Source organism: Amblyomma maculatum, chromosome 6 (genome assembly GCF_055883805.1).
Source record: "Amblyomma maculatum isolate TAMU_Amacu chromosome 6, ASM5588380v1, whole genome shotgun sequence".
Lineage (NCBI taxonomy): Eukaryota > Metazoa > Arthropoda > Arachnida > Ixodida > Ixodidae > Amblyomma > Amblyomma maculatum.
In genome coordinates this window covers 11,238,871-11,262,653 of record NC_139349.1, presented here as the reverse complement: position 1 = coordinate 11,262,653, position 23,783 = coordinate 11,238,871, and the positions used below count along the sequence as shown (strand labels likewise).

Below are 23,783 nucleotides of genomic sequence, written 5' to 3'. Positions count from 1 at the left end.
AGAAGTTAATCTCTTGCCTTGAAAGAGATAAAGAAGGCGCGCTAACGCACTTATCGTCCATTTTTGAGATGAAAAAAGCCTCGATAACTTCTCTTTCGGTTTTTGTTTTAGCCTTAGAAAGGAACTTTCTTTTTTCCAGGAAAGGAGAACAATTTTTGGTGTCGCAGCTCTTACAATGCAAGGGCAAATTGCTGCCAGTGCCGCTGCTGATGGATCGCCTATGTTCCAAGGCGCGTTCATTAAAACAACGGCCAGTCTGGCCTATGTGAGAACGACCGCATGACAGAGGAATTTCATAAATAACTGCGGAAACACATTTTGTGAATTTGCTCCGGTGGTTCTTCTTGCAAGTGGTTGATTCCTTTCTCGTACCAGTCAGTAGAGGGCACACTTTTTTCAGTGTGCAGGGCGCCGAAAAAATAACGCGAATCCCATACCTTTCCGCTACCTTCTTGATGTTATGGGAAAGGCAATGAAAATACGGCATGACAAATGGAGGCTTGGATTCCGAGCATCCTTTTTCTTTTTCAGGTGACGATTTTAGCCTTTGAAGCAGGCTTTCGCAGGTGCTGAGGAGGCGATGACGCGGATAGCCAGCAGAAAGAAGGCGATCAACTTGACACTGAAAACTGGATGAAATGGTGTGGGTACAGGATTTCTGCAGGGAAGATAGGCAGGCAGACATCATGATTCCACGTTTTACTAGTTTTGAAAGCGCTTTTAAAGAGTAGTAGACTTTTCTTAGACCTTGCGCTATACGACCAGCAAACGTGGTCATCAGTGGAGAGGAGATTTATGTCTAAAAACGGAACACGGTTGTCCCTTGTCAATTCATGAGTAACGATCAAGTCTTGCCCCTCCGAGGAGAAGGCGTTAATATTGTTAGTGACAGCGCTGTCAAGGTCATAGAATAATTGTCTAAATAACTAGAAAGTCATCGACATAACGAAATACACGTGATACAGGGTGCTATGAAATGTTGTTGTTTTTTTCTAAGAGTCTCTCTAAAAAAGCCATAAAAACGTCGCACAGTACTGGAGCCACTGAAGACCCGTAATATAGTTGGCATCAATACTGTGAATGTTTTAGAGCTTTTACAGTTTTACTTGAGTTGCACAGCCACCTTTTACGACGGACGCTTTTATGTTCAAAAGTCCGGAATTTTCATTGGGTCTTCAGTGGCTCCAGTACTGTGTGACGTTTTTATGACTTTTTTAGACAGACTCCTAGAAAAAAAACATTTCATAGCACCCTGTATCACGTGTATTTCGTTATGTCGATGACTTTCTAGTTATTTAGACAATTCTTCTATGACCTTGACAGCGCTGTCACTAACATTATTAACGCCTTCTCCTCGGAGGGGCAAGGCTTGATCTTTACTCATGAATTGACAAGGAACAACCGTGTTCAGTTTTTAGACATAAATCTCCTCTCCACTGATGACCACGTTTGCTGGTCGTATAGCGCAAGGTCTAAGAAAAGTCTACTACTCTTTAAAAGCGCTTTCAAAACTAGTAAAACGTGGAATCATGATGTCTGCCTGCCTATCTTCCCTGCAGAAATCCTGTACCCACACCATTTCATCCAGTTTTCAGTGTCAAGTTGATCGCCTTCTTTCTGCTGGCTATCCCCGTCATCTCCTCCTCAGCACCTGCGAAAGCCTGCTTCAAAGGCTAAAATCGTCACCTGAAAAAGAAAAAGGATGCTCGGAATCTAAGCCTCCATTTGTCATGCCGTATTTTCATTGCCTTTCCCATAACATCAAGAAGGTAGCGGAAAGGTATGGGATTCGAGTTGTTTTTTCGGCGCCCTGCAAACTGAAAAAGTGTGCCCTCTACTGACTGGTACGAGAAAGGAGTCAACCACTTGCAAGAAGAACCACCGGAGCAAATTCACAAAATGTGTTTCCGCAGTTATTTATGAAATTCCTCTGTCATGCGGCCGTTCCCACATAGGCCAGACTGGCCGTTGTTTTAATGAACGCGCCTTGGAACATAGGCGATCCATCAGCAGCGGCACTGGCAGCAATCTGCCCTTGCATTGTAAGAGCTGCGACACCAAAAATTGTTCTCCTTTCCTGGAAAAAACAAAGTTCCTTTCTAAGGCTAAAACAAAAACCGAAAGAGAAGTTATCGAGGCTTTTTTTCATCTCAAAAATGAGCCATAAGTGTGTTAGCGCGCCTTCTTTATCTCTTTCAAGGCAAGAGATTAACTTCTTAGATGGTCACATCCGAGCTTTCCATGGGTCGTAACCACACGTGGTCTTGTTGACACTGTCATTGTCGTGCGCACGTTGCTTTTTCGTCTCTTTGGTTTTTTTTTTTTAGTCAATATTTATTGCCTCAAGGCATCAGCAGGATATGAGATGAAGGATGAATGAATGATTAAATGATTGGAAAAAGGCTGGCTGATTTTATGAAGTCCAGAAGTGAGCGATGATGAGGTCCCTGCGTCCAAGTGACGTATGAGGCAGGATTGGTTGCTGAAAGGCCAGCTACGCTCAGGTGCCGGATCCGTGTTGGTTTGACTGCTGGGCAGTCCCACAGCAAGTGGTGGATGTCGGCCTCAACATCTTCGTTTTTACAGATCGGGTATCCTGGGCGAGGATATAAGTGTTGGAAGTGTGACCACGTCCTAGTGACAGCTGGTGTAAGGGAAAGCATTCTGCTTTCGCTAAATAAAGTCCGTTGGAAGTCTGCGCTTTGTGTACGTGTATTCGTGCCTTGGCCCGTTGCCTTCGCGCAGTTCTGTTTTGTTATAACCGTGAACCGACTAGCCCAACATCACGTCTTACTCGAGAACTGTGCAAGAAGTCCTGGCGGCATTGATCACGGCTGTACGTGCCTGAGATTTTGATCAATATTTGTTGTACTGGCTCTCAACTTATCAATTTATTTCAGGGCCAGACAACCTTGCAGCGGAGCCTGAGGAATGAACTAATAAATTTATTCGAGAGACTGTTTTTTATTCATTTAATTTCGGGTGAGACAGGGTATGACTTCGGACAACATCAGGACACTTACGAGATGAATTGCGTGTTGGCTAGTTATATAGCTATCGAGTGCTTCTTGAGGGGAAGTGGAATGGGAGGGAAGGGATGCCAGTCTAGGCTGTTCTAGCGAAGTCGGCCATATTTCGATATCAAAAATATTGCTGCAGACCATTGCAGACCATTGGAAACTTTTGTCGTTTTAACAGCCACCAGCACTGTGATGGCAACGCGGTGGCTCAGGGGCGTCCTAGCCCCGAGCCACCGCGGCAGGGTAGGGCAGGCCAATGAGTGTGTAATTAGCTCAGGCCGCTATCGCGATATACGTTTAAAGCGGAACTTGTATGGTCTTAAGTTTTCTTTAGTACGGAGTAGGCCTACAATTATTTTGGAGCGCAGGTACAAAACGTGCTGCAAAAAAAAAAAAAAAAAAATACAGCGGTCGCCAACTCAGCTATGAATTTTTTTTTTTTCATGCCGACACAATATTAGACTCTATATTGAAAGACACATCATTCATATTGGATTCGTGTGAACGAAATTTCAATACCCGCATGCACCTATAGGATCAGCAACCGACAGCTAATCAGACATTTCATATTCTAGACTACAAATTGTTAAATCGGAACGAGGGCATTCTTTTGTGACATTTTCTTTATTTCAAGGAACCAAAGTAAAAGTACGGTTACTAGAACAAAAAAAAAACTAAATACTTCAAATTTCTTGCAAAAACACATCGTAAAGCAAACGGCAAAATAACAATATTAGTTTACATTTTTGAAAAAGATGCTTCTGCGATATGTCTTTAGTTCAACCGCATGGAGACAAAGTAAAAACCTGCACAGGTACACAATTAACTAAAGAAAACAGGGGAAAAGGTAAAACTCATTGTCAAGTTCTAAACAAATATTCTAGTTCTAAAATTTAAAAGAAGTTTTAAAGGAATTGCTTTTGTCAGCCCATTTCTCTGAGCTGTCGCCTGCGGCACGAAAGTGAAGCAGCTTGTCCTCGTCGCCGCTACACCAGCGGCGCTCCTGAGAGGGCCCCTCCGAAGATGCACGTTGCATCTCCAAGTGCTGCAGACGCAAACTGGCCTCGGCGTCCAGGTCTCGGTAGAATACCGCGTGTCCCCTCGGCGCGACTGAGTCGTGCGGCGCTGTAGACGACCCGAAACAGGGATTCGCGAAGGCAGTTGTCGGTTGCGCCCGCAGGGTGGACTGCTGGCAGTAGGCCAGCGCTGCCTGGACATCGCGGATAAGGTCCCAGCTGAAGGCCTGCGACAGGGACTGGGCTGGCTTGAAGGGCTGTCCGTCACATCGCATCGGGGGCGAGAAAGAGCTGGAAAGAGATGCGTACCTCGGGAGTTGGAGTAGGTTGCGTGACACCATTACGGTAGTCTAGTTGCCGGAAGCGGTTTGACGAGCAATTTGCTCAGAGCGAGAGCTATATCTGCAATATTATTCGGCCGACTGCCACCTCCGACTAGAGGTGTGAAGGACTAAGTGAAATTTTGGAAGGGGGAAACGTTTTCTTCTTTCAGCAAAAAATAAAAAATACGAAAATTTCCAAATGCGATTGCAAGGTTTTATAATTGCTTTCTTTCCGTTTAGGCTAACTGTTTGCTTTACAAACCGCTACAACCTGCTTCAAGAAGAAAGTACAGAATAACTGTCACTTCATTTTTTTTTAAATTTTAGTGGCGCTCAACGGCCCAAAACTACATAGTCTGTAAGGGACGCCGCCGAGGAGGGCCCCGATCATTTCGATTACAGTGTATTCCTTTATATGCACTGAGTTCCGAAGTCGAGCGCTTATTTTATGGCCTGCTAAAACAGTCTTCAGACGTTCGTGCTCAGAGAAAGTGGGCTGAATGCACGTCGCACGGATGTACCAGGCTGAACACATGTCTAATTTAGCGATTTACCAGAATAAAATGGCGAGACATACTGCGCACAATGGACGCCACACTACCAAAACGATTTTTGCCCTCGTAAGCTGCTTTACCCGAATGCAAGCCTTCTTGCCTGAAATATTGCGAAAGGTTCACCCGTGGCTTAATGTCGGGCAGCAGTTTGTGCGCGAAATGGCCGCTAGTGAAAAAAAAGCGCGAGCAGTATGCAAGTACTCTAATGTTGACCATGGATTTCGCTGTGCGACTAGTTTGACAAGGCATTTGTTGTCGTTTAGAATATTTAGGCTCAACATCAAGGAACCGAAACAAATGCCAAGCATCACGGTTGTTTATCAGCGCAGTCATGAACTCAAACAAGTGAGTCGGTACTTTACAGAGGCGAAGAACCGCATGCACACACTACCGAAAAGAATCAAACGGGCTAAGTCGTTTCTCGACCAGCCAGAGCGACAAAGCAAACGTAACGCTGCCTCAGCTCAAGCTTTAGGATATATTCTGAATGGAGCTTTGCTCGACTCGAATTGCACGCAAGTGAAACGCCATGTAAAAGAGGCCCTGAAAACTGAGTCCTTTTCGACACATTTTAGAAAAGGATGGAATAAGTAATATCTGTGACGAAGTACTCATGAACTAGGCCATGGCTTCTCCAAAATCAATATTCCACTGTCGAAACAAGCAAGAATCAAAACACTGCGGTGTGCGTTGCTGGCGAGATGCGCGATGTGACAAACGCACGGAAGCGCTAAGGAAGTGGCGTTAGTCCCGAACAACACTAACATCAAAACAGCTAGTGGCACCGTTGCAGCTAAATTACAAATGTCACTTCCATTGCATATCCAACTCATGGCCTAAGCTTGCTTAACAATGATCTCAAATCTAAAGTCATTATGATGTTCGTGTTTTTAAATGAATAAATCTACTCAGTTCTAAGCTTGTACTGCATTTTTCCCAATATTTTTTTTTTATTTTTCCATGAAAAACAAAAATGCTCTTCCTTTCTTCAAGTCACTCAAACTTACAGAATTTTGTATCTGTCTCCGACGCGTGAATCAAATGTTGCCACACCCTGCACGCCGCAACAAAATAAAAGTTAATGCCACGAACACCACCTATCTTGACGCATCTAAGGACCGGTTCTTACAACGATATGAGCAGCTTATAACTGCTCGTTATAATGAGTTGTAAACTGCGCCACTCGTTACTGCTTGGCTTGCTGCTTTTCATTTTAGTATTTAATTATATGCTTTGATGTTTAAACACGCTCGAAAACGAAGGTTCATTTACGTAAAACCTTATTATCAGCAGAATAAAGCTGAACGCCTGTACTAATTCACACCCCTTACTGCCGGCGTAAGCAAACTTAAGCAGCTACGACTGAATGCTACATTGTAAATGTCACCAACCTTAAGGGCAGGTGAAGGGCGCCAGCCTCCCAGAGTGAACTTTGAGGACATGTTAGGTGCTGGACTTCAGGAGGGAAGGTTTCTGGTCGGCTCATCCCCTGTGTAATAACACATAAGAAAAGTTCCACTCATTTTACCGAAGCGCACAAATTTCTAGAGGTATTTGAAGGCAAACAAAGCTACAAAATCGAGACACTAGGAGTTGAGAAGGAAGTCAAGGAGTTGGCGTTGCTTGCGAGTAGAATAAACTGGATCTCGCATACATGCCTATTAGGACGCCAGACATTGTCTGAATGCATAATCGTTACTAGCAACAATGAAGACTGCAATTTAAAGGCGCCGAACATTGAAAAACAAACGCTGGATGATATTAAATATTTGGATCTTGCCAAGAGTTCAGGCTAGTTATGAGATCATTATATACTCCTTAATTAAGGCGGGTACTAGCACAAGTTTCAGGCGCCAGGCTGGGCGTTTGCCAAGTGTTCGCACGGCATCCTGCGTTGGCGCGGCACATTTGTAAGCGTTGAAGGTCCTTCTACATTGGTTTGGCTTGGTTTAAGGGGTTTAACGTCCCAAAGCGACTTCGGCAATGAAAGACGCCGCAGTGGAAGGCTTCGAAAATTTCGACCTCGTGGGGTTCTTTAACGTACACTAACACCACACAGCACACAGGCGGCTTGCTTATCGCCTCCACCGGAAAGCGGCAGCCGCGGCCAGGATGGCAGTAAAAGGCGAGGCTACATTTTAACCGTAAATTATCGCAGAGCTTCCCCTGCGGATATTCATGGCACGTGCTTATGTGCGCTTGTGGTCAAGAGCTAGTATGGCAAGAACTGGTCCTCACCTTGCCCAAGATCAGTTCTTGAAGTGAACCTTCCTTAAGGAGAATCAGCACAGGCTCCTCACCGCTTGGCCAACAGTCATCAGCGAGTGGAAGAATTCGTGCCGTCACCCGGTAACCGATGTCCCACTGTCGAACAGCATGCGTCGGTAACTGCGAGAAAGTAGGAGCGTGAGTGATGGATCAAAACTTTTATGTTCAGGTTTGGATTAGTTTGTAGGGTTTAACGTCCCAGAGCGACACAGGCCACGAGAGACGAGTGGAGGGCTCCGAAAATGTTGACCACCTGGGGGCTATTTAACATGCACTTGCATTGCACAGCGCATGGGCACCTTGCTTTTGAAGAGATAGCTTCACAACGCGAGGTAAAGCCAAGGTCACTGTGCTCTTCCGATTACCTTCATACCGCTTCGAGGTCAAGTTGGAACCTAATAGTAAGAATTCTGTTGTTGTGGCTGTAGGAAGAAGGAAAAGAAAATGCACGGGCCTGCTACTGGCTCTGTAGCTGAGCCACCTCCGCTGCCTCGTGCAGATCGAAGAGAAAATAGAGAAAAGGAAGAGGGATTAAAAATTCTGTGGCAGGCTGGCCCCCGCCGCAAGCGGCGGTGACCTACCTGTCCACGCTTTGGACCGTTAAAGAGCAATGAAGCGATTGATTTATAGGAAGGGAAAGGCGCGGCAGCTGTCTCACTTGTTTTCTGTGGACACCTCAACCGCGCCGTAAGGGAAGGGAGGAAGGTGAGAGAGAAAGTGGAAAGAGAGAAAGAGGAGCCGTAGTGGAGGGCTACGGAGTAATTTCGACCACCTGGGAATCTTTAACGTGTGCTGAAATCGCACAGCACACGGACGCCTCTTCGTTTCGCGCCCCGCTGGAGTGGTGCAGTGGTAAGACGCCCGACTACTGTGCCGGAATACCTGGGTTCGAACCCGACCTCGGCGGCTGCGTTTCGATGGAGGCGAAACGAAGAGGCGTCCATGTGCTGTGCGATGTTGTTGTGGCTGTAGGAAGAAGGAAAAGAAAATGCACGGGCCTGCTACTGGCTCTGTAGCTAAGCCGACTCCGCTGCCTCGTGCAGACAGAAGAGAAAATAGAGAAGAAAGGAAAGGAAGAGGAAGAGAAAGACGCGCGCCGCAACAATAGCCGTCGTCCACCACCGAAGCGGTGGCGAGTGCTATGACGGCCTACAACCGATAAAAAGTCAGACAGGCTAGCCCCCGCCGCAAACGGCGGTGACCTACCTGTCCCAGCCCCCTGCTGTGCGATAACTTCCACTTTCTAGCTTAAGTATTGTATTTAATTTACTTCATGTTTTGCTTTTTCTCTTGTTCAATGCTGTTTAAATTATCTTGTACTGCTTTTTTATCCGTTTCTTATTTATATTTTAACTTTAAACTTTATTTTCGAATCTTATTATCCCGCGTTCAATTTTATTTCTTTAATGTATGTCCCTGTATTTCCCTGGAATGGTTGTTTATTTTATGTATATATTTATTACTATAATCAATGTCAGTTATTTGTTGTTGTTTTTTTTCTATCTTTTTTTTGTGATGTGCTCTACAATTCCCTGACTGTGTATATAAGACATGCTACTCATTGATTTCTTTCTTTCCGTGACACTTTTCGTCTCAGTTTCATTTCATGTGTTATTTGTTTCTTCTTTTATGTTCTGTGTGTGTAAAACTTGTGTGCATTTCCATTTTTTTGTGTGTTGCAGCACGAAGACCACATGGTTGTTCCTGTGTGCAACAAGCGCGCGCGTTCGCATTATATATATACACACGAGCATACGTGCAAGTGTGTGCAAATGTGTGCAACGCGCGCGCGCGTTCGCATTATATATATACACACGAGCATACGTGCAAAAGTGTGCAAAAGTGTGCAAAAGTGTGCGACGCGCGCGCGCGTTCGCATTATATATATACACACGAGCATACGTGCAAGTGTGTACAAGTGTGTACAAGTGTGTACAAGTGTGTACAAGTGTGTGCAAGTGTGTGCAAGTGTGTGCAAGTGTGTGCAAGTGTGTGCAAGTGTGTGCAAGTGTGTGCAAGTGTGTGCAAGTGTGCGTGCAAGTGTGCGTGCAAGTGTGCGTGCAAGTGTGCGTGCAAGTGTGCGTGCAAGTGTGCGTGCAAGTGTGCGTGCAAGTGAGCGTGCAAGTGAGCGTGCAAGTGAGCGTGCAAGTGAGCGTGCCTGTGAGCGTGCCTGTGAGCGTGCCTGTGAGCGTGCCTGTGAGCGTGCCTGTGAGCGTGCCTGTGAGCGTGCCTGTGAGCGTGCCTGTGAGTGTGCCTGTGAGTGTGCCTGTGAGTGTGCCTGTGAGTGTGCCTGTGAGTGTGTGCGCGCGTGTGCTTGTGAGTGTACCAGTCACTGTCGAACAGAAACTGTCTGCGAGCAAATTGGGTGGTTCAAATGGACGTCGGGAATGTCGCGACTTCTTGTTCATAACCGCGAAGCAACAGGCTGCTATTTATCCTGTACAAGCAAGCTCGTCATACATGAAAGACAACGGAACTGAAGGTAAAGCTGCCAAGTGCGCAGAAGCGAAAGATGCGTCCACTAAAGAATTTAACGCCAGGAAGTACAAAGTGTTGGGTTAGCCGCTTCGATGTTACCGTACTCACCGAGGCACGCTGCACCCGCTCCCGAATGACCGTCGCCAAATCGAGCGTCAGCGGCGAGTGCGTCCAACCGAGGCCATCCAGCAGGTTTGGCTTGGGCACGAAGTACGATGCTGCGTTGAAAACGCACGACATCAGACAGCGAGAAAGGTTAGTAAACTAAACTGAACCATTAATTAGCTGCAACAGCGAGTTGGATGAATTGACGCTAAATAAACGAGACGAGCACATGTATAAACCCGAAGAGCCGACGGGAGATACGCTTCGAAATTGGTTAACTGCCACATAACGTTGCGGTTGCAAGACGAATCGAATCTGCATAACCCGACAAGTGGGTAAATGCAAGTAGCAGCGTCCCCGTAGAAGTTTTTCATTGCCAGGCGGGCCCGTTCCAGGTGTAAAGTTACAGATAGCCTTCTTTGCCTTTACTGTGCTGTACGGACGTGCTGCAGCGCTTACTTTACCTGACACTAATAAAAGCCACCAAGAGAGAACGACGATTCGATGCTTCATTATACATACCGTAGCAAAAGTTGTTGCGAAACGTTGTCTGCATTGAATGGCTTCACAGGCTTGTTGATTATTGTGCTACGGATTGATCTCCACGGCTAAACGATTTACCCTTTACCCAGGGAAGATGCGATATTTACGTGCGAATGTGAATATTTATTACTAATATTTACGTCACTGTACGCCCTGATGTAAAAAAAAAAAAAAATTCTACTGCAAGGGCGCACTAACTATTTGCCGGATCACTTTTCGTCCTTTTCATTTGGAAGCTTAGATGTCAAAACACGGTGGAATGAAAGAGTTCATATGAATGGAGTCGTGTCAGCATACATTTTTCGTAAAAACAATAATAAAGTCATCTCCTAACTTCCCACACCCCCTCTCTCCTCCATCCCCTAAAAACACACACACACAAACACATCTTGATTTAGGGCACTAAAAAATAGATTTCGTAATGAACGATCAAAAGCATCCTCGCCATTTGTGGTTTGCCTCGTTATTGAAGAAATCTGACAGTTGCGCTTGATGCTTCTGGACATGACTGAAAACAAACCCTTTAATATATCCATCCGCGAGCTTCGCTGGAGAATCGACCACATTTACCAAACACCGCGAGTCTGACTAACACGGAAAACGGCGATTCAGACGAAACCAGGCGGTTTAGCCAGACGATCTAATCCTTGATTATGGTTGAGTATGTTACAGAAGAAGCTAGCCAACTTATTACCGATGCAATTTGACATAATAAAAAAATCCTCAGAGGAAGACACCTAGCCGCTGATTACATTTGACAATGCGACAGGTCAGCCACTCCAATGTCAGTTCAGTTCAGGGGTTCAGTCACGAAGAGTCGGACACGACTGAACGCCTGAACTGAACTGACATTGGAGTGGCTGACCTGTCGCATTGTCAAATGTAATCAGCGGCTAGGTGTCTTCCTCTGAGGATTTTTTTATTATGTCAAATTGCATCGGTAATAAGTTGGCTAGCTTCTTCTGTAACATACTCAACCATAATCAAGGATTAGATCGTCTGGCTAAACCGCCTGGTTTCGTCTGAATCGCCGTTTTCCGTGTTAGTCAGACTCGCGGTGTTTGGTAAATGTGGTCGATTCTCCAGCGAAGCTCGCGGATGGATATATTAAAGGGTTTGTTTTCAGTCATGTCCAGAAGCATCAAGCGCAACTGTCAGATTTCATCTCCTAACTTCCCACACCCCCTCTCTCCTCCATCCCCTAAAAACACACACACACAAACACATCTTGATTTAGGGCACTAAAAAATAGATTTCGTAATGAACGATCAAAAGCATCCTCGCCATTTGTGGTTTGCCTCGTTATTGAAGAAATCTGACAGTTGCGCTTGATGCTTCTGGACATGACTGAAAACAAACCCTTTAATATATCCATCCGCGAGCTTCGCTGGAGAATCGACCACATTTACCAAACACCGCGAGTCTGACTAACACGGAAAACGGCGATTCAGACGAAACCAGGCGGTTTAGCCAGACGATCTAATCCTTGATTATGGTTGAGTATGTTACAGAAGAAGCTAGCCAACTTATTACCGATGCAATTTGACATAATAAAAAAATCCTCAGAGGAAGACACCTAGCCGCTGATTACATTTGACAATGCGACAGGTCAGCCACTCCAATGTCAGTTCAGTTCAGGGGTTCAGTCACGAAGAGTCGGACACGACTGAACGCCTGAACTGAACTGACATTGGAGTGGCTGACCTGTCGCATTGTCAAATGTAATCAGCGGCTAGGTGTCTTCCTCTGAGGATTTTTTTATTATGTCAAATTGCATCGGTAATAAGTTGGCTAGCTTCTTCTGTAACATACTCAACCATAATCAAGGATTAGATCGTCTGGCTAAACCGCCTGGTTTCGTCTGAATCGCCGTTTTCCGTGTTAGTCAGACTCGCGGTGTTTGGTAAATGTGGTCGATTCTCCAGCGAAGCTCGCGGATGGATATATTAAAGGGTTTGTTTTCAGTCATGTCCAGAAGCATCAAGCGCAACTGTCAGATTTCTTCAATAACGAGGCAAACCACAAATGGCGAGGATGCTTTTGATCGTTCATTACGAAATCTATTTTTTAGTGCCCTAAATCAAGATGTGTTTGTGTGTGTCTGTTTTTAGGGGATGGAGGAGAGAGGGGGTGTGGGAAGTTAGGAGATGAAATCTGACAGTTGCGCTTGATGCTTCTGGACATGACTGAAAACAAACCCTTTAATATATCCATCCGCGAGCTTCGCTGGAGAATCGACCACATTTACCAAACACCGCGAGTCTGACTAACACGGAAAACGGCGATTCAGACGAAACCAGGCGGTTTAGCCAGACGATCTAATCCTTGATTATGGTTGAGTATGTTACAGAAGAAGCTAGCCAACTTATTACCGATGCAATTTGACATAATAAAAAAATCCTCAGAGGAAGACACCTAGCCGCTGATTACATTTGACAATGCGACAGATCAGCCACTCCAATGTACACCTGTGCAATAAAAACCAACTGTGTGACCCGCTCCCGTTGGCATACTTGCAAGTGTTGCTACAGCTCGACTGCCGAACGATGGCCGGTTAGGACTAGCAAATTCGTGCTAAATTTCACGTATATTCTAACACGAATAGTCGCCCCTTTGTGAGACAGTCGTGAGTCCCACAATCTTTGAACCAGAAACCGCTTTCCCAGTGAGTTTGGCAGCGCGAAATCTCTGGTAAAGGCCGAAACTAATTCCTCACACTATCGCGTAATATGCTAACGCGCCTATTTTGCAGTGCACAACGGCAGGCTTCTGGTGACGGCTCAACGCGTTGTCAGTCATTCACTGAGACGTAACCCATCCGTCGCACGTACCGATTTCAGAACCGGACTGGTCACTTCGCTCACTGTCCAGCTGGACGTCCACAGCGATGAAGTAGCGCTGGAGCAGTTGCAGTCCTTGAAGCCGCACGTGAAGGCAGCATAAGCTGCGCGCAAAAGAAAGTGCATTCATCTGTTGACGCGCAAGCACATGTTGCAAGTGCACGTATAGGCAAATATGCTGCGTCGAACTGAAAATGCAGCATGCGTCTTTTGTGCGGTCGTGACAACAAAGTGTAGCGACAGGTCACAAACGTGGCACTGCGCACGCTCGCCAAAGGGCCATTCTCTTTTAATTGAAATGCAATTGCAGCAGAGGCGCCGGAAAGGCAACGAAGTGCGCAAAATGTTACTGATTATTCAGCGCTCATTCGAATCAATTTACAACATCAATGCATTCATCTGTTAACCTTATATAAAGGAGTAGGTCAGAATAAGTTGGTTTTGAAAATAAAGTTATTCACACACACGACAGCGCAAGTTTTACATGCGAAAGGTAGAAGTACTTTCGCAGTACATAGGTTTAGTTACGTCTATTAGGCTTAGCTAAGCCTAATAAGGCTTAATTAGGCTAAGAAGGAGTTACCGTTATTATGTGTACATATTATTTGCACTTTCACATGCGAAAGGTAGAAGTACTTTCACACTAAATAGGTTTAGTTACATCTATTAGGAATAGCTAAGTACAATAAGCCTTAATTAGCATTAGTTTCGTTTGATTTACGGAGTTTGACATCTCAAAGCAACTCAGGCTATGAAATTTGCATTAATTAGGCTTAGAAAGATGTAATTACCACCACTGTATTCAAACAGGAACATACTACTGCAATCACTGCAATGTCACCTTGCAGACTTATCCTGGCTAGGCCAATTGGAATCAATTAAACTTAACGCGTTCTGTATCAGGCTTAGGAAGGCCTAAGTATGTCATAGTGTTCAGACATGCTCAAACTTCACTTCCTAACATGTGCTTTACACAAACTCAGTTCAGTTCAGTTCAGTCGTGTCCGACTCTTCGTGACCCTATGGACCATGTCACGCCACGCTTTCCGGTCTCCCACTATCTTCCTAACATCCTTAAGTTCATCTGCAGCACCTCGAGGATGCCATTCAACCATCACGTTCGCTGCCTACTCCTACGGCAACCCTCAACCTTTCCCAACATCAAATCTTTCTCCAGCGACTCCTCTCTTCTCATCAGATGACCAAAGTAGCTGAGCTTTAACTTTAGAACTTGACCCTCCAATGAGCAGTCAAGGTTTATGGTCGACAGTATCGACTGATTTGATCTTCTGGCAGTCCAAGGAACTCTCAAGAGCCTCCGCCAGCACCACAATTCAAACGCGTCAATTCTTCGGCGGTCAGCCTTCTTCACAGTCCAACTCTCGCATCCATATCACAACTGGAAAGACCATAGCACGAGTTATAAGGATCTTGGTTGGCAGACTAATGTGTCTGCTCTTTACTATGCGGTCAAGGCTAACCATGGCTCTCTTTCCCAGAAGCAGGCGTCTCCTAATTTCATGGCTGCAGTCTCCTTCCGGGGTAATCTTGGAGCCCAAGAAGCGAAAATCTGTCACAGCTTCCACTTCCTGTCTTTTGATGCTCCAGGACTTGATAGAGCAAGACGCCAATTAGTGTTAATAAGGAATAATTTGCTTTGACCTTGTTGACAGTCCCGGAACTCATGGTAGCTTAGTGCAATCACGTATAGAGCTATGCTGAACTATTTTCGGACTATGACAATTTCTTGGTGTTCAGAGAAAACCCATCGTGGCTCAGTGATTATAGCAATCGACTACTGAGCAGGAGTACTTGGTTTCGCACGCGGCAGCAACGATCTCGTGTCAATGCAGTCGAAACGCAAAAGGCGCGCCCGTTTGCGGTACGTCGTTGACGCTCATTAAAGATCCCCAGTTTGCAGAAGTTATTCGGCGTTGTCCACTGCTATATTGCTATATGCCCGTTGCTATGTATTCGGTGTTATTCATTGCGATAGCGGCAAAGGCCCCATCATTCAGACAATTTAGCGTCGGTCCTGGGCGAAAACTCACTGCATGCCTCAGGCAGGCACCAGCTATTTTTTCGCAGCGAACAAGACTGATGACTGATTGGTCGTCGGGCTGTATGACGCAACGAGACCACATGTCATAGCTGAATTGTGTAGGAGCTCAAGTTCCTTTGAGATGGAAGGGCGAGAGAAACAGAACCTTCCAGGACTTTCGGAGTCGTATAAGCTACCCCTTAGCAACGCAAGCCCGGCGTACAACTTGATTAAACGGGACTTTATATGTGTACTGAGTGGTGTTTCACGTAATGCGGTAGCTACGTGCGAGAGAGAGGCAGATAAGAGCTTTAGTATTGCGTAGTGAGCGCGCACACCCCACTTACTTTGCGGAACCCTACGGCACGGTCGAGTACATGCCACAAAAAGACCTTTAGTAGGGCGGAAGCGCATACGTATACGCAGGAGTCCGAATGCTAACGCGGCAAGCGCAGTGGCTTGTGTAATGCCATCTCGCAGCCATTCAGAAACTGAATTTTCCAGCGCTGGAACTCCTGCTTTGTTTTTCCGACAGGCTAGAGATGGAACCCATGCTGCAGAGGTGCTACTTCGGTTCGTCGTTGTAGCAGAGGATGAGGATATAATGAATAACTTTGACCGAATCGGGACACTGTCACCTGCAAACGTAGCAGAAAACAAATATTAACAATGCAACCCGGTGCAAAATTTAAATCCGAAGAAACAAACCATTGTTCCTAGAAAGACAATGTCATGTCAAAGCAGTCTTCTGAGTTCACAGTGCGCCTATGATATATATCATCATTCGGTGATAGCCTGCCACCGGATTTCTATCTGTTGTAGGCCGTCACTGCACCCGCTACCGTTTCGGTAGTGGACGACGGCTGTTGCGACGCGCGTTTTTCTCTCCCCTTCTTTTTCTTTCTCCTCTATTTTCTCTTCTGTCTGCACGAGGCAGCGAAGGTGGCTCAGCTCAGTAGCAGGTTCGTGCATTTTCTTTTCCTTCTTCCTTCAGTCGCAGCAACAACTCCGCTCGCCTCACACCTACGCGGGACCACGCGTTTCGCACACTCGCCTAAATAACAGCGTGAGGGGTTTGCTGGATGTTCGCAGACAGTCAAAGAGGAGCAGCTTCCCGGAACCAGTGCTTCAACTGTGTTCTGTAGACACCGGGCTGAGTTATTGTCCTTAGGATACATAACGAAATATATACGAGCGTACGTACGCATTGGCACCTCGCAGTTTCTCGCTATGGCTGAAACGAGTCGGTCGGGACAGCATAACGAAGCATTCATTTGCATAACAAAGGTTAGCCTTTTTTTTTCATTTTTGCATTATGGTCATCATGACGTGTAATAATAAGTAGTTTATAGAAAAGGAAAGCGCAGTATCTGTCACTTTATTTGAAGACACCTGAACCTGTAAGAGAACGGAGACATCCACCGCGCCGCTATTTCGCCTCGCGTCCTCTGGCTCGATCAGCCCGGTATTGTATTTACCAAAATTATACCAGCGTGACAGACGAGTCTCCGCTGATGGCGCTGGGGCAGGTAGGTCACCGCCGCTTGCGGCGGGGGCTAGCCTGCCACCGAATTTTTATCCGTTGTAGGCCGTCATTGCACCCGCCATGTGGACGATGGCTGTTGTTGCGGCACGCGTATTTCTTTCCCTCTTCCTTTTCTTTCTATTTTCTCTTCTATCTGCACGAGGCAGCAGAGATGGCTCAGCTACAGAGCCAGTAGCAGGCCCGTGCATTTTCTTTTCCTTCTTCCTACAGCCACAACAACAACAACATACCAGCGCGGCTCTTTCCGAGAGAAGTCTTTGACAGCGAACGCTATAAAATAAGTATTTCGATGAGCACATAAAATGCTCACGACATGCTAGAACACTGTTTGCATGCATGTCCCCTTTAAATCACACGGCCAAGGTAGCAAAAGCGGCAGCATCACGGTGAAGGTTGGAGCGCATTGCATGGCACTGAGCTTTGATTGCTGCGAAGATCTCATCCACCACAAAACCGGTGGGCATTGTCCAGGAAGAGTCGTCTTGAAAGCTTCGCGATGTAACAGCTGCATGAACACAAGCGGTAATTTCGAACAACCCGCAGAACTCAACATAGGCGGGACGTCACGCTCGAAAAGATAATTAAAATATAAAATTCAATGTGAACTAAAGGCCGCATCCCTCAGGTGATATAACCATCAAAGTAATTCATTGTCCTTCGAATTTTTTGTGTTGCAGGCTGGATTAGTGTCCAAGAACCATGGTCGAAAGCCAAACACGCTGCCAACTAGAGCACGCAAGGCGTGTTTATGTGTGTCGTGTGGTCAGTCAGCCTCACAACAGAATCCATAATTCAATAATAGGGCCATTTTTTTTTATCTACACAAGCTACATCAGTGTAGCAATGCTCCGATATTACACTACTCTAGCTGGTGTAGGTTACGAAAAATGGCCGCAAGAAGTAGTGAAGTGTCTTCAGTCTTCTAGAGGGAGGGGGGCGAGGGGGGAAGTGAAGTGTCTTCAGTCTTCTAGAGGGAGGGGGGCGAGGGGGGAGTTTGCATTCACATGCTTTTCGAGCTCTGCGGCAGCTCAACGCATTCAGTTAATCTCACCGAGACCACAGCTCCGATGTGATAGGTTGGCTGGGCTAGCTAGGCAATGATTGATTGGTTTACAGGAAAGGTAGGGCGCGCCCAGTGCACCCTCCCCTCCATCTGACAAGGCAGGGAAAGGCGCAGTGTGTCACACTTTTTCCTGTTGACACCTGGACCGAGCCATAAGGGAAGGGATGAATTTGGGAGTGCAAGTGGAAAGAGAAAGAGGAGCCATAGTGGAAGGTTACGGAGTAACTTCGACCTTCTGGAGATCTTCAAAGTGCACTGACATAGCAAATTACACTGACACCCCTCCGGTTCACCTTCATCTATACTCCATTTTAATCATCAAGTACAACGCTGCTAGGGCTACGTAACTAGTCGCGACACAATATAAGAAAATAATAAATTGGATCACTCTGCGATGGCTTCGTGGCACAAAACAATCGCTTCTGGGCTGGACACAAACTTGCTCAGAATAGACACGTCGAAGCAGAATTGAGACGCCCTTGAGCGCAGTACGGGTTTTCTTCAAAACATTTCTATGCTTACATCTATACTCTCCAGGACGAGTATTGCTGCGGTAATGGAAGCAAACGCAAAATATGGAGTAATGGAAGCAAACGCAAACCATACAGATTTCTGGTTTGGTTTGCGGGGTTTAACGTCCAAAAGCGACTCGGGCTATGAGAGATAACGCAGTGGAGGGCTCCAGAAATTTCGACCACCTGATGTCTAACGTGCGCAGACATTGAATAGCACACGTCCGCCCTGCATCGAAAAACGGCCACCGCAGACGGGATTTGATCCCGCATCGTTGGATTAAGTACTCTAGCGCCGTAACCACTGAGCCACCGCAGCGGGGCTAATAGATTTCAATATTTTCACCAGAAATAGAAGCGCTTTTCATCAAGCTTATGAAAAATGCATTGCAAAGAGTCTGAAGGCAAAACACTTATTTCCGCTCACCACAAGCGAACATAGTACTATTTTTGGTCGCGGGCGCAGGCTACGCACTAGCCTTGGCAATGTTGCATCCGATATATTAAACTGAGTAAGGCGACGATTAGAAATATAGACTGCATTGAGTGACAGCGCGCTACTTGTCTCGGGCTCAGCAGCGAACTGTAAAGCACGAGAACGGATGCGTGACCGCTGCCGTGCGTAACCCCTCTTCAAGATTCGGGTAATGTAAAATTTTTCTCGGCCTCCACACTGCCTGTAGGATAAAGCGCAGGCATGCGACTGAGGAAAGGTATGATTATTGTCAATGGGTGTTACATTTTTACAAGCCAAGGCAAAGCTGACTTACGAAACAAAACGGACAAAATTTGCGTACACGTGGGTGGCACCTTCTTGTCCCCGAATCGCACTCCCCTAAGCGATTGAAAACATCCAATACCATACCAAGGAACGACGCGAACCTCTCGAAATATTCATCTTGCGCGTTGGACCACCTGAATATCGTTTGCAGGGTGCCTTCTCGCAACGAACTCGCACCGGTGCAAGATGGCGCTTTAAACAACCATGCGTCGTCATACAAAGTTGAAACAAGATTAAAAAAAAAAAAAAACGTCCCTTATACGAAAAACCATCTGAACGCCTAGTTGATGCAACGCGTTTATGTGAAGAGAAGCTCACCTTCCAGCGACGCTGGCCGACAGCACGCCATCAGTGCCGACGACAACTTGAGCATTCGAACCGGCGCACTCGTTCAGGGCCGGACAGACGAGAGACGACGGTTGTCTGGGATGAGCAACAAGCGTGCTCACCGTCCTGGGCGTCTGATAGAACGGCCCGGGGTCTTCATCTACCTCGAAGTGACGCGCATCCTCTTCAAGGAGCCGGCGAACGCCGCTATGGCAACGAAGCTTTTCCTGGAAACCACGGTGATCTTCGGCTTTATCCGAACACTCGTGATCTACGTTGAGCAGCGGAGCATACGCCCCCTTCGCAGTTCTGGTAATCGAGTCCCACAATAGCAGCCTGGGAGACGTTCCACCGTGACCGAGCATCATTGCTTTCCTCAGCTGACCACAGCACCGAACACGACGACGCTGAAAATATAGCAACGCTGGCAGCGCACCGAGGTCAACTGAGATGGGTCGCGAGGTCAGGGCTCGATAGCGATGTAGAGCCAAGTACCAGTGACCTATCCAAATCCAAATCCAGATGGATCTGAAGCACCAAATTTATTAGTGAACGAGAATAATAACTGGTTACAATATTGTGATTTTACAAGTGTTAAAGATGTTTTAGTCGCGATATTTTGCTGAGAGGTGCATTGCTTTCTTCATAAAAATATTTATCGTCGCGTTTTCTAATTCCTCGTCCTTTCAGCGATTCTCCTTGGATTCTCTGCCAAAGTCTTTTCTCTTTTTTTTTTTTTTTTTTTTTTTTTTTTTTTTTTTTGCGAGCTGCTGTCTTCGGCTGGCCGGTGCAGATCATGCCGTGGCTTCGTTTTCTTCAGCTGATCACCGCTTATCAGCGCCAACGTCAAAAGCTTGGTTACTTTTTCAAATCGTGCTGCGTTCTTTGCCCGCAACGTGTGCGCGTTTTTTATTTTGCCATTGAAGCCGTAGTATCCGTTCCACGTTTTGAAGCTGCTGCCGTGGGAAAGAAGGATGGTGACGTTCAAGACGAAAAGTGCGCATGATGCGGGATTCCTGCCGCACTGCAACCAAGTGCGAAGTGCTCTGCTGACATATCACGCTAGAATATGGTAGTGTATTACAGTCAGGGGGTTCATAGTGCCGCTACGCCGAAAGAGCACTTGGCAGTTCTATATTGCCTGAAATTTGATGCACAGGTCCAGCATGCCATGTGCTGGACCTGCGTGATTTCATTCGTGCATGCGCCTAAATCTCTCCTATCTGTTGCAGAATACTTTGGATGAGACTGTAGCCCGATCGCTCGCAAAATGAGTGTTACCATGAACGTTTACATTACTGAACACTGGAAACTGTGAAGATTTTTGTTCCTATTGAAGCTTGCGGATACACCGTTGCGATTCGGCCTTTTTCGTCTTGCTTTTTTTTTTTTTTTTTATTGTATATCAGAGAAGAGAGAGTTGTGCGAGGACAGACATAAGCAAGATAAAACTAACTGGTTATACATACGTGCATTTTGACAGGATCTAGATGGTCAACTGCTACTTCTTTGTGCGCGTTAGGGACATTGCGGTAATTAATAAGGTCAGTTTTATTAAAATGTTCCTGAGTACTCACAGCAAACCCTTGCTTTGCTGTTCCCTATGAATGCACGCTCTATATTTTAGTGCACTAGGGCTTGCATTCAGCCTCTTAGCGTACGTCTGTGCCGTCACTTTGTGACCATGGAAAAGAAATATGTCAGTGAATATGTTTCCGTCCGGCGAAGGAACGAACAGACTGTTACACTGGATAGAGAATTAGACAACTATGCCATCGCCGCAGCAGAGAACGAATCATTTCAATTAACAAAACGTTAGTGTGCACTTGAGACTGCTTACGCGTACTGCGAAAGCAAAAGCGTGAACATCTCGTCGTGCATTTACACGCCTTCGGCTGGAATCCCTGTCGTTAGATAGCCTTCAAGCACACATTTTTGTAAATACTCGCTGCCTGCTATAGTGCAAAGAGGCTCGAACCCCGTAAAGTACCAGGTTTTCTACATTTTTTTTTCGAGCACCCTCCGTTTTGATGGAACTAGTAGCTGGATGGTATGTGTGACGAGAAATCGTATGACCAGCCGGAACGCAGTAAGGCAAAGCCGTATATATATATATATATATATTGTCTCGTAGTGGTGACAAGGCCATAGACACCAAAGAAGACACAGACTTGATGATACTGAAATTAACTTGTACTGAAAAAGAGCAAATACAGTTTTGAAGGTTTCGCGGCAATATATATATATATATATATATATATATATATATATATATAGCTAATTTCGTTCGCTCAAACCACCACTGAGAGCACCACAATCGTGGCGCACAAATGCACTAGTCACGTGGTATTATTTGTATTTCGCGGGCTTTCTTTCCAGCCCAGAAAAAAAGATACACGTCAGACTTTCTTTATCGCAATTAATGGAATGGAGGTTTCTGAAGGTGCTCTACAAGTTTCCAATTCACATGTTTGGTCTAAAGTCGATATTTAATAAATTAGAAAAATTAACATAATTAGCTAATTAAGTAATTGCGACACCCGGTATATATATATATATATATATATATATATATATATATATATATATATATATATATATATATGGTTTGTGGTTTGTGGTTTGTGGGGTTTAACGTCCCAAAGCAACTCAGGCTATGAGAGACGCCGTAGTGGAGGACTCCGGAAATTTCGACCACCTGGGGTTCTTTAGCGTGCACTGACATCGCACAGCACACGGACGCCTTGCTTTTCGCCTCCACCGAAAAGCTGCCGCCGAGGCCGGGATTCGATCCCGCGTCCTTGGGAACAGTGGTCGAGCGTCGTAACCACTGCGCCACCCCGGCGGGGTGTATATATATATATATATATATATATATATATATATATATATATATATATATATATATATATATATATATTCTAGTTCACTATAGTACGGGCTAATGGCACGCCGGAGGCGATTCTCTTTTCGCTCTTTCTCTCCGCTTTCACTCCAACTTTCCTCCATACCCTTACGGCGCGGTTCAGGTGTCCACAGAAAAAGTGTGGCAGCTACTGCTCCTTTCCTTTCCTTATCCATTGGGCATCTAAGTTTATTCTCTCTACTTTAACACGATTGCGTTAAAGGCCCACTTCCCAAGGAAAATCCGGCGACGGCGGCGTTGTCGGCATTGAAACCCAAAAAACAACGAGCACCTTCATTTTTTTTATATAACGTTGTTTTTTGCCTTATTTTCGTCCCTAAATGTGCCTCCGAAAACTACGTCCCACAGAACGCGTTGCGCGGTTGTTGTTGGGGCAGTAGGAGGAAGGAAAATAAAATACACGGGTCTGCTACTGGCTCTGTAGCTGAGCCACCTCCGCTAACTCGTGCGGACAGAAGCGAAAATAGAGGAGAAAGAGAGAGAAGAGAGAGGGAAAGACGCGCGCCGCAGCAATCGTCGTCCACCACCGATGCGGTGGCGGGTGCAATGACGGCTTACAACAGTTAAAATTTCGGTGGCAGGCAAACCCTCGCCGCAAGCGGCGTGACGTACCTGTCCCGCTTCATCAGGGCCAGGATCAGCCACCCTCCGGAAACCCACTTCGCAAGGACATGATTACGTGTCTGGGCACTGATTGGTCGGCGGGTATGTGACGTTACGAGACCAGGTGACATCACTGGGCAGTTTTCGGGAACTGCAAACTCCGGTAGCTCTTGTAAAAATAAAGGGTGAGATAGGAATCGAACCCGTCGGGATCCTTGGGCCTCGAGTCAATCTACTCGTATAGACTACGCAGATACGTTTGTGGTGATTGGCTAAAGTGTATCTTGTACGCGTGCCTGGTTTTGCCCATAACGAGGTAGCTTCCTGCTCTATTCAAATGGGCATGGAATGGACGTAATAGAGGCAAACATTAAAGCATTCGTAGTTAAATAAGTAGCAAAATGCATACATGCGCAAGAATATCCGCGAGGAGAGCCGAAAACAGGAGCCATCAATACGTTCTGTCATACGTTAAAGAAGGATCTCGAGCATTCCTGTAATTTTCGTCTTTAAATGTGCCTCCGACAACTACGTGCCACAGAAGACATTGGGCGGTTATTTTGCAAGGACAATTAGTTTATTTCGCGATACGGAGAAGAAAAAGAAAGCAGTCACGCATCAGCTACTCGCATAACATTATCCAACATGTGAATGCCACTTAAGCGCTGTTGGTTACGGTACAGCGCAATCGACCAATATTGTCGCAAATTCGAAAAAAAAAAAATACTGGAGGCAGGCGTGTGCAAGCACACAGCCTTCAGCGCAGGAATAAGGTTGGTTCAGTGTCCGACAGGGTGTGGCCAGCAACTGGCCGAGCAAGCAAAGGCAGCGGCCTCT

At 46.0% G+C, this 23,783-nt stretch overlaps 1 protein-coding gene across 1 annotated transcript; it reads right to left on the bottom strand.

Moving 5' to 3' along the window:
- Positions 1 to 3,625: 3,625 nt before the first annotated feature.
- LOC146185067 (uncharacterized) lies at positions 3,626 to 19,907 on the bottom strand. The gene is made up of 6 exons (XM_084606049.1): positions 19,409 to 19,907; positions 13,139 to 13,251; positions 9,768 to 9,877; positions 7,152 to 7,301; positions 6,305 to 6,402; positions 3,626 to 4,327 (listed from the first exon to the last, which is right to left on the bottom strand). The coding sequence occupies exons 1-6, from the start codon at positions 19,783 to 19,785 to the stop codon at positions 3,907 to 3,909; spliced, it is 1,269 nt and encodes a 422-aa protein (XP_084462175.1). The 5' UTR covers positions 19,786 to 19,907; the 3' UTR covers positions 3,626 to 3,906.
- Between the last annotated feature and the right edge of the window lie 3,876 nt (positions 19,908 to 23,783).

Excerpts from the sequence above, each read along its gene's own strand:
- LOC146185067 (XM_084606049.1), bottom strand. The coding sequence starts at position 19,785 with ATGATGCTCGGTCACGGTGGAACGTCTCCCAGGCTGCTATTGTGGGAC. Across the intron at positions 9,878-13,138 it reads CCAGTCCGGTTCTGAAATCG|CATCGTACTTCGTGCCCAAG; the intron begins GTACGTGCGACG and ends TTTTCAACGCAG. Across the intron at positions 6,403-7,151 it reads AAGAACTGATCTTGGGCAAG|GGGATGAGCCGACCAGAAAC; the intron begins GTGAGGACCAGT and ends GTTATTACACAG.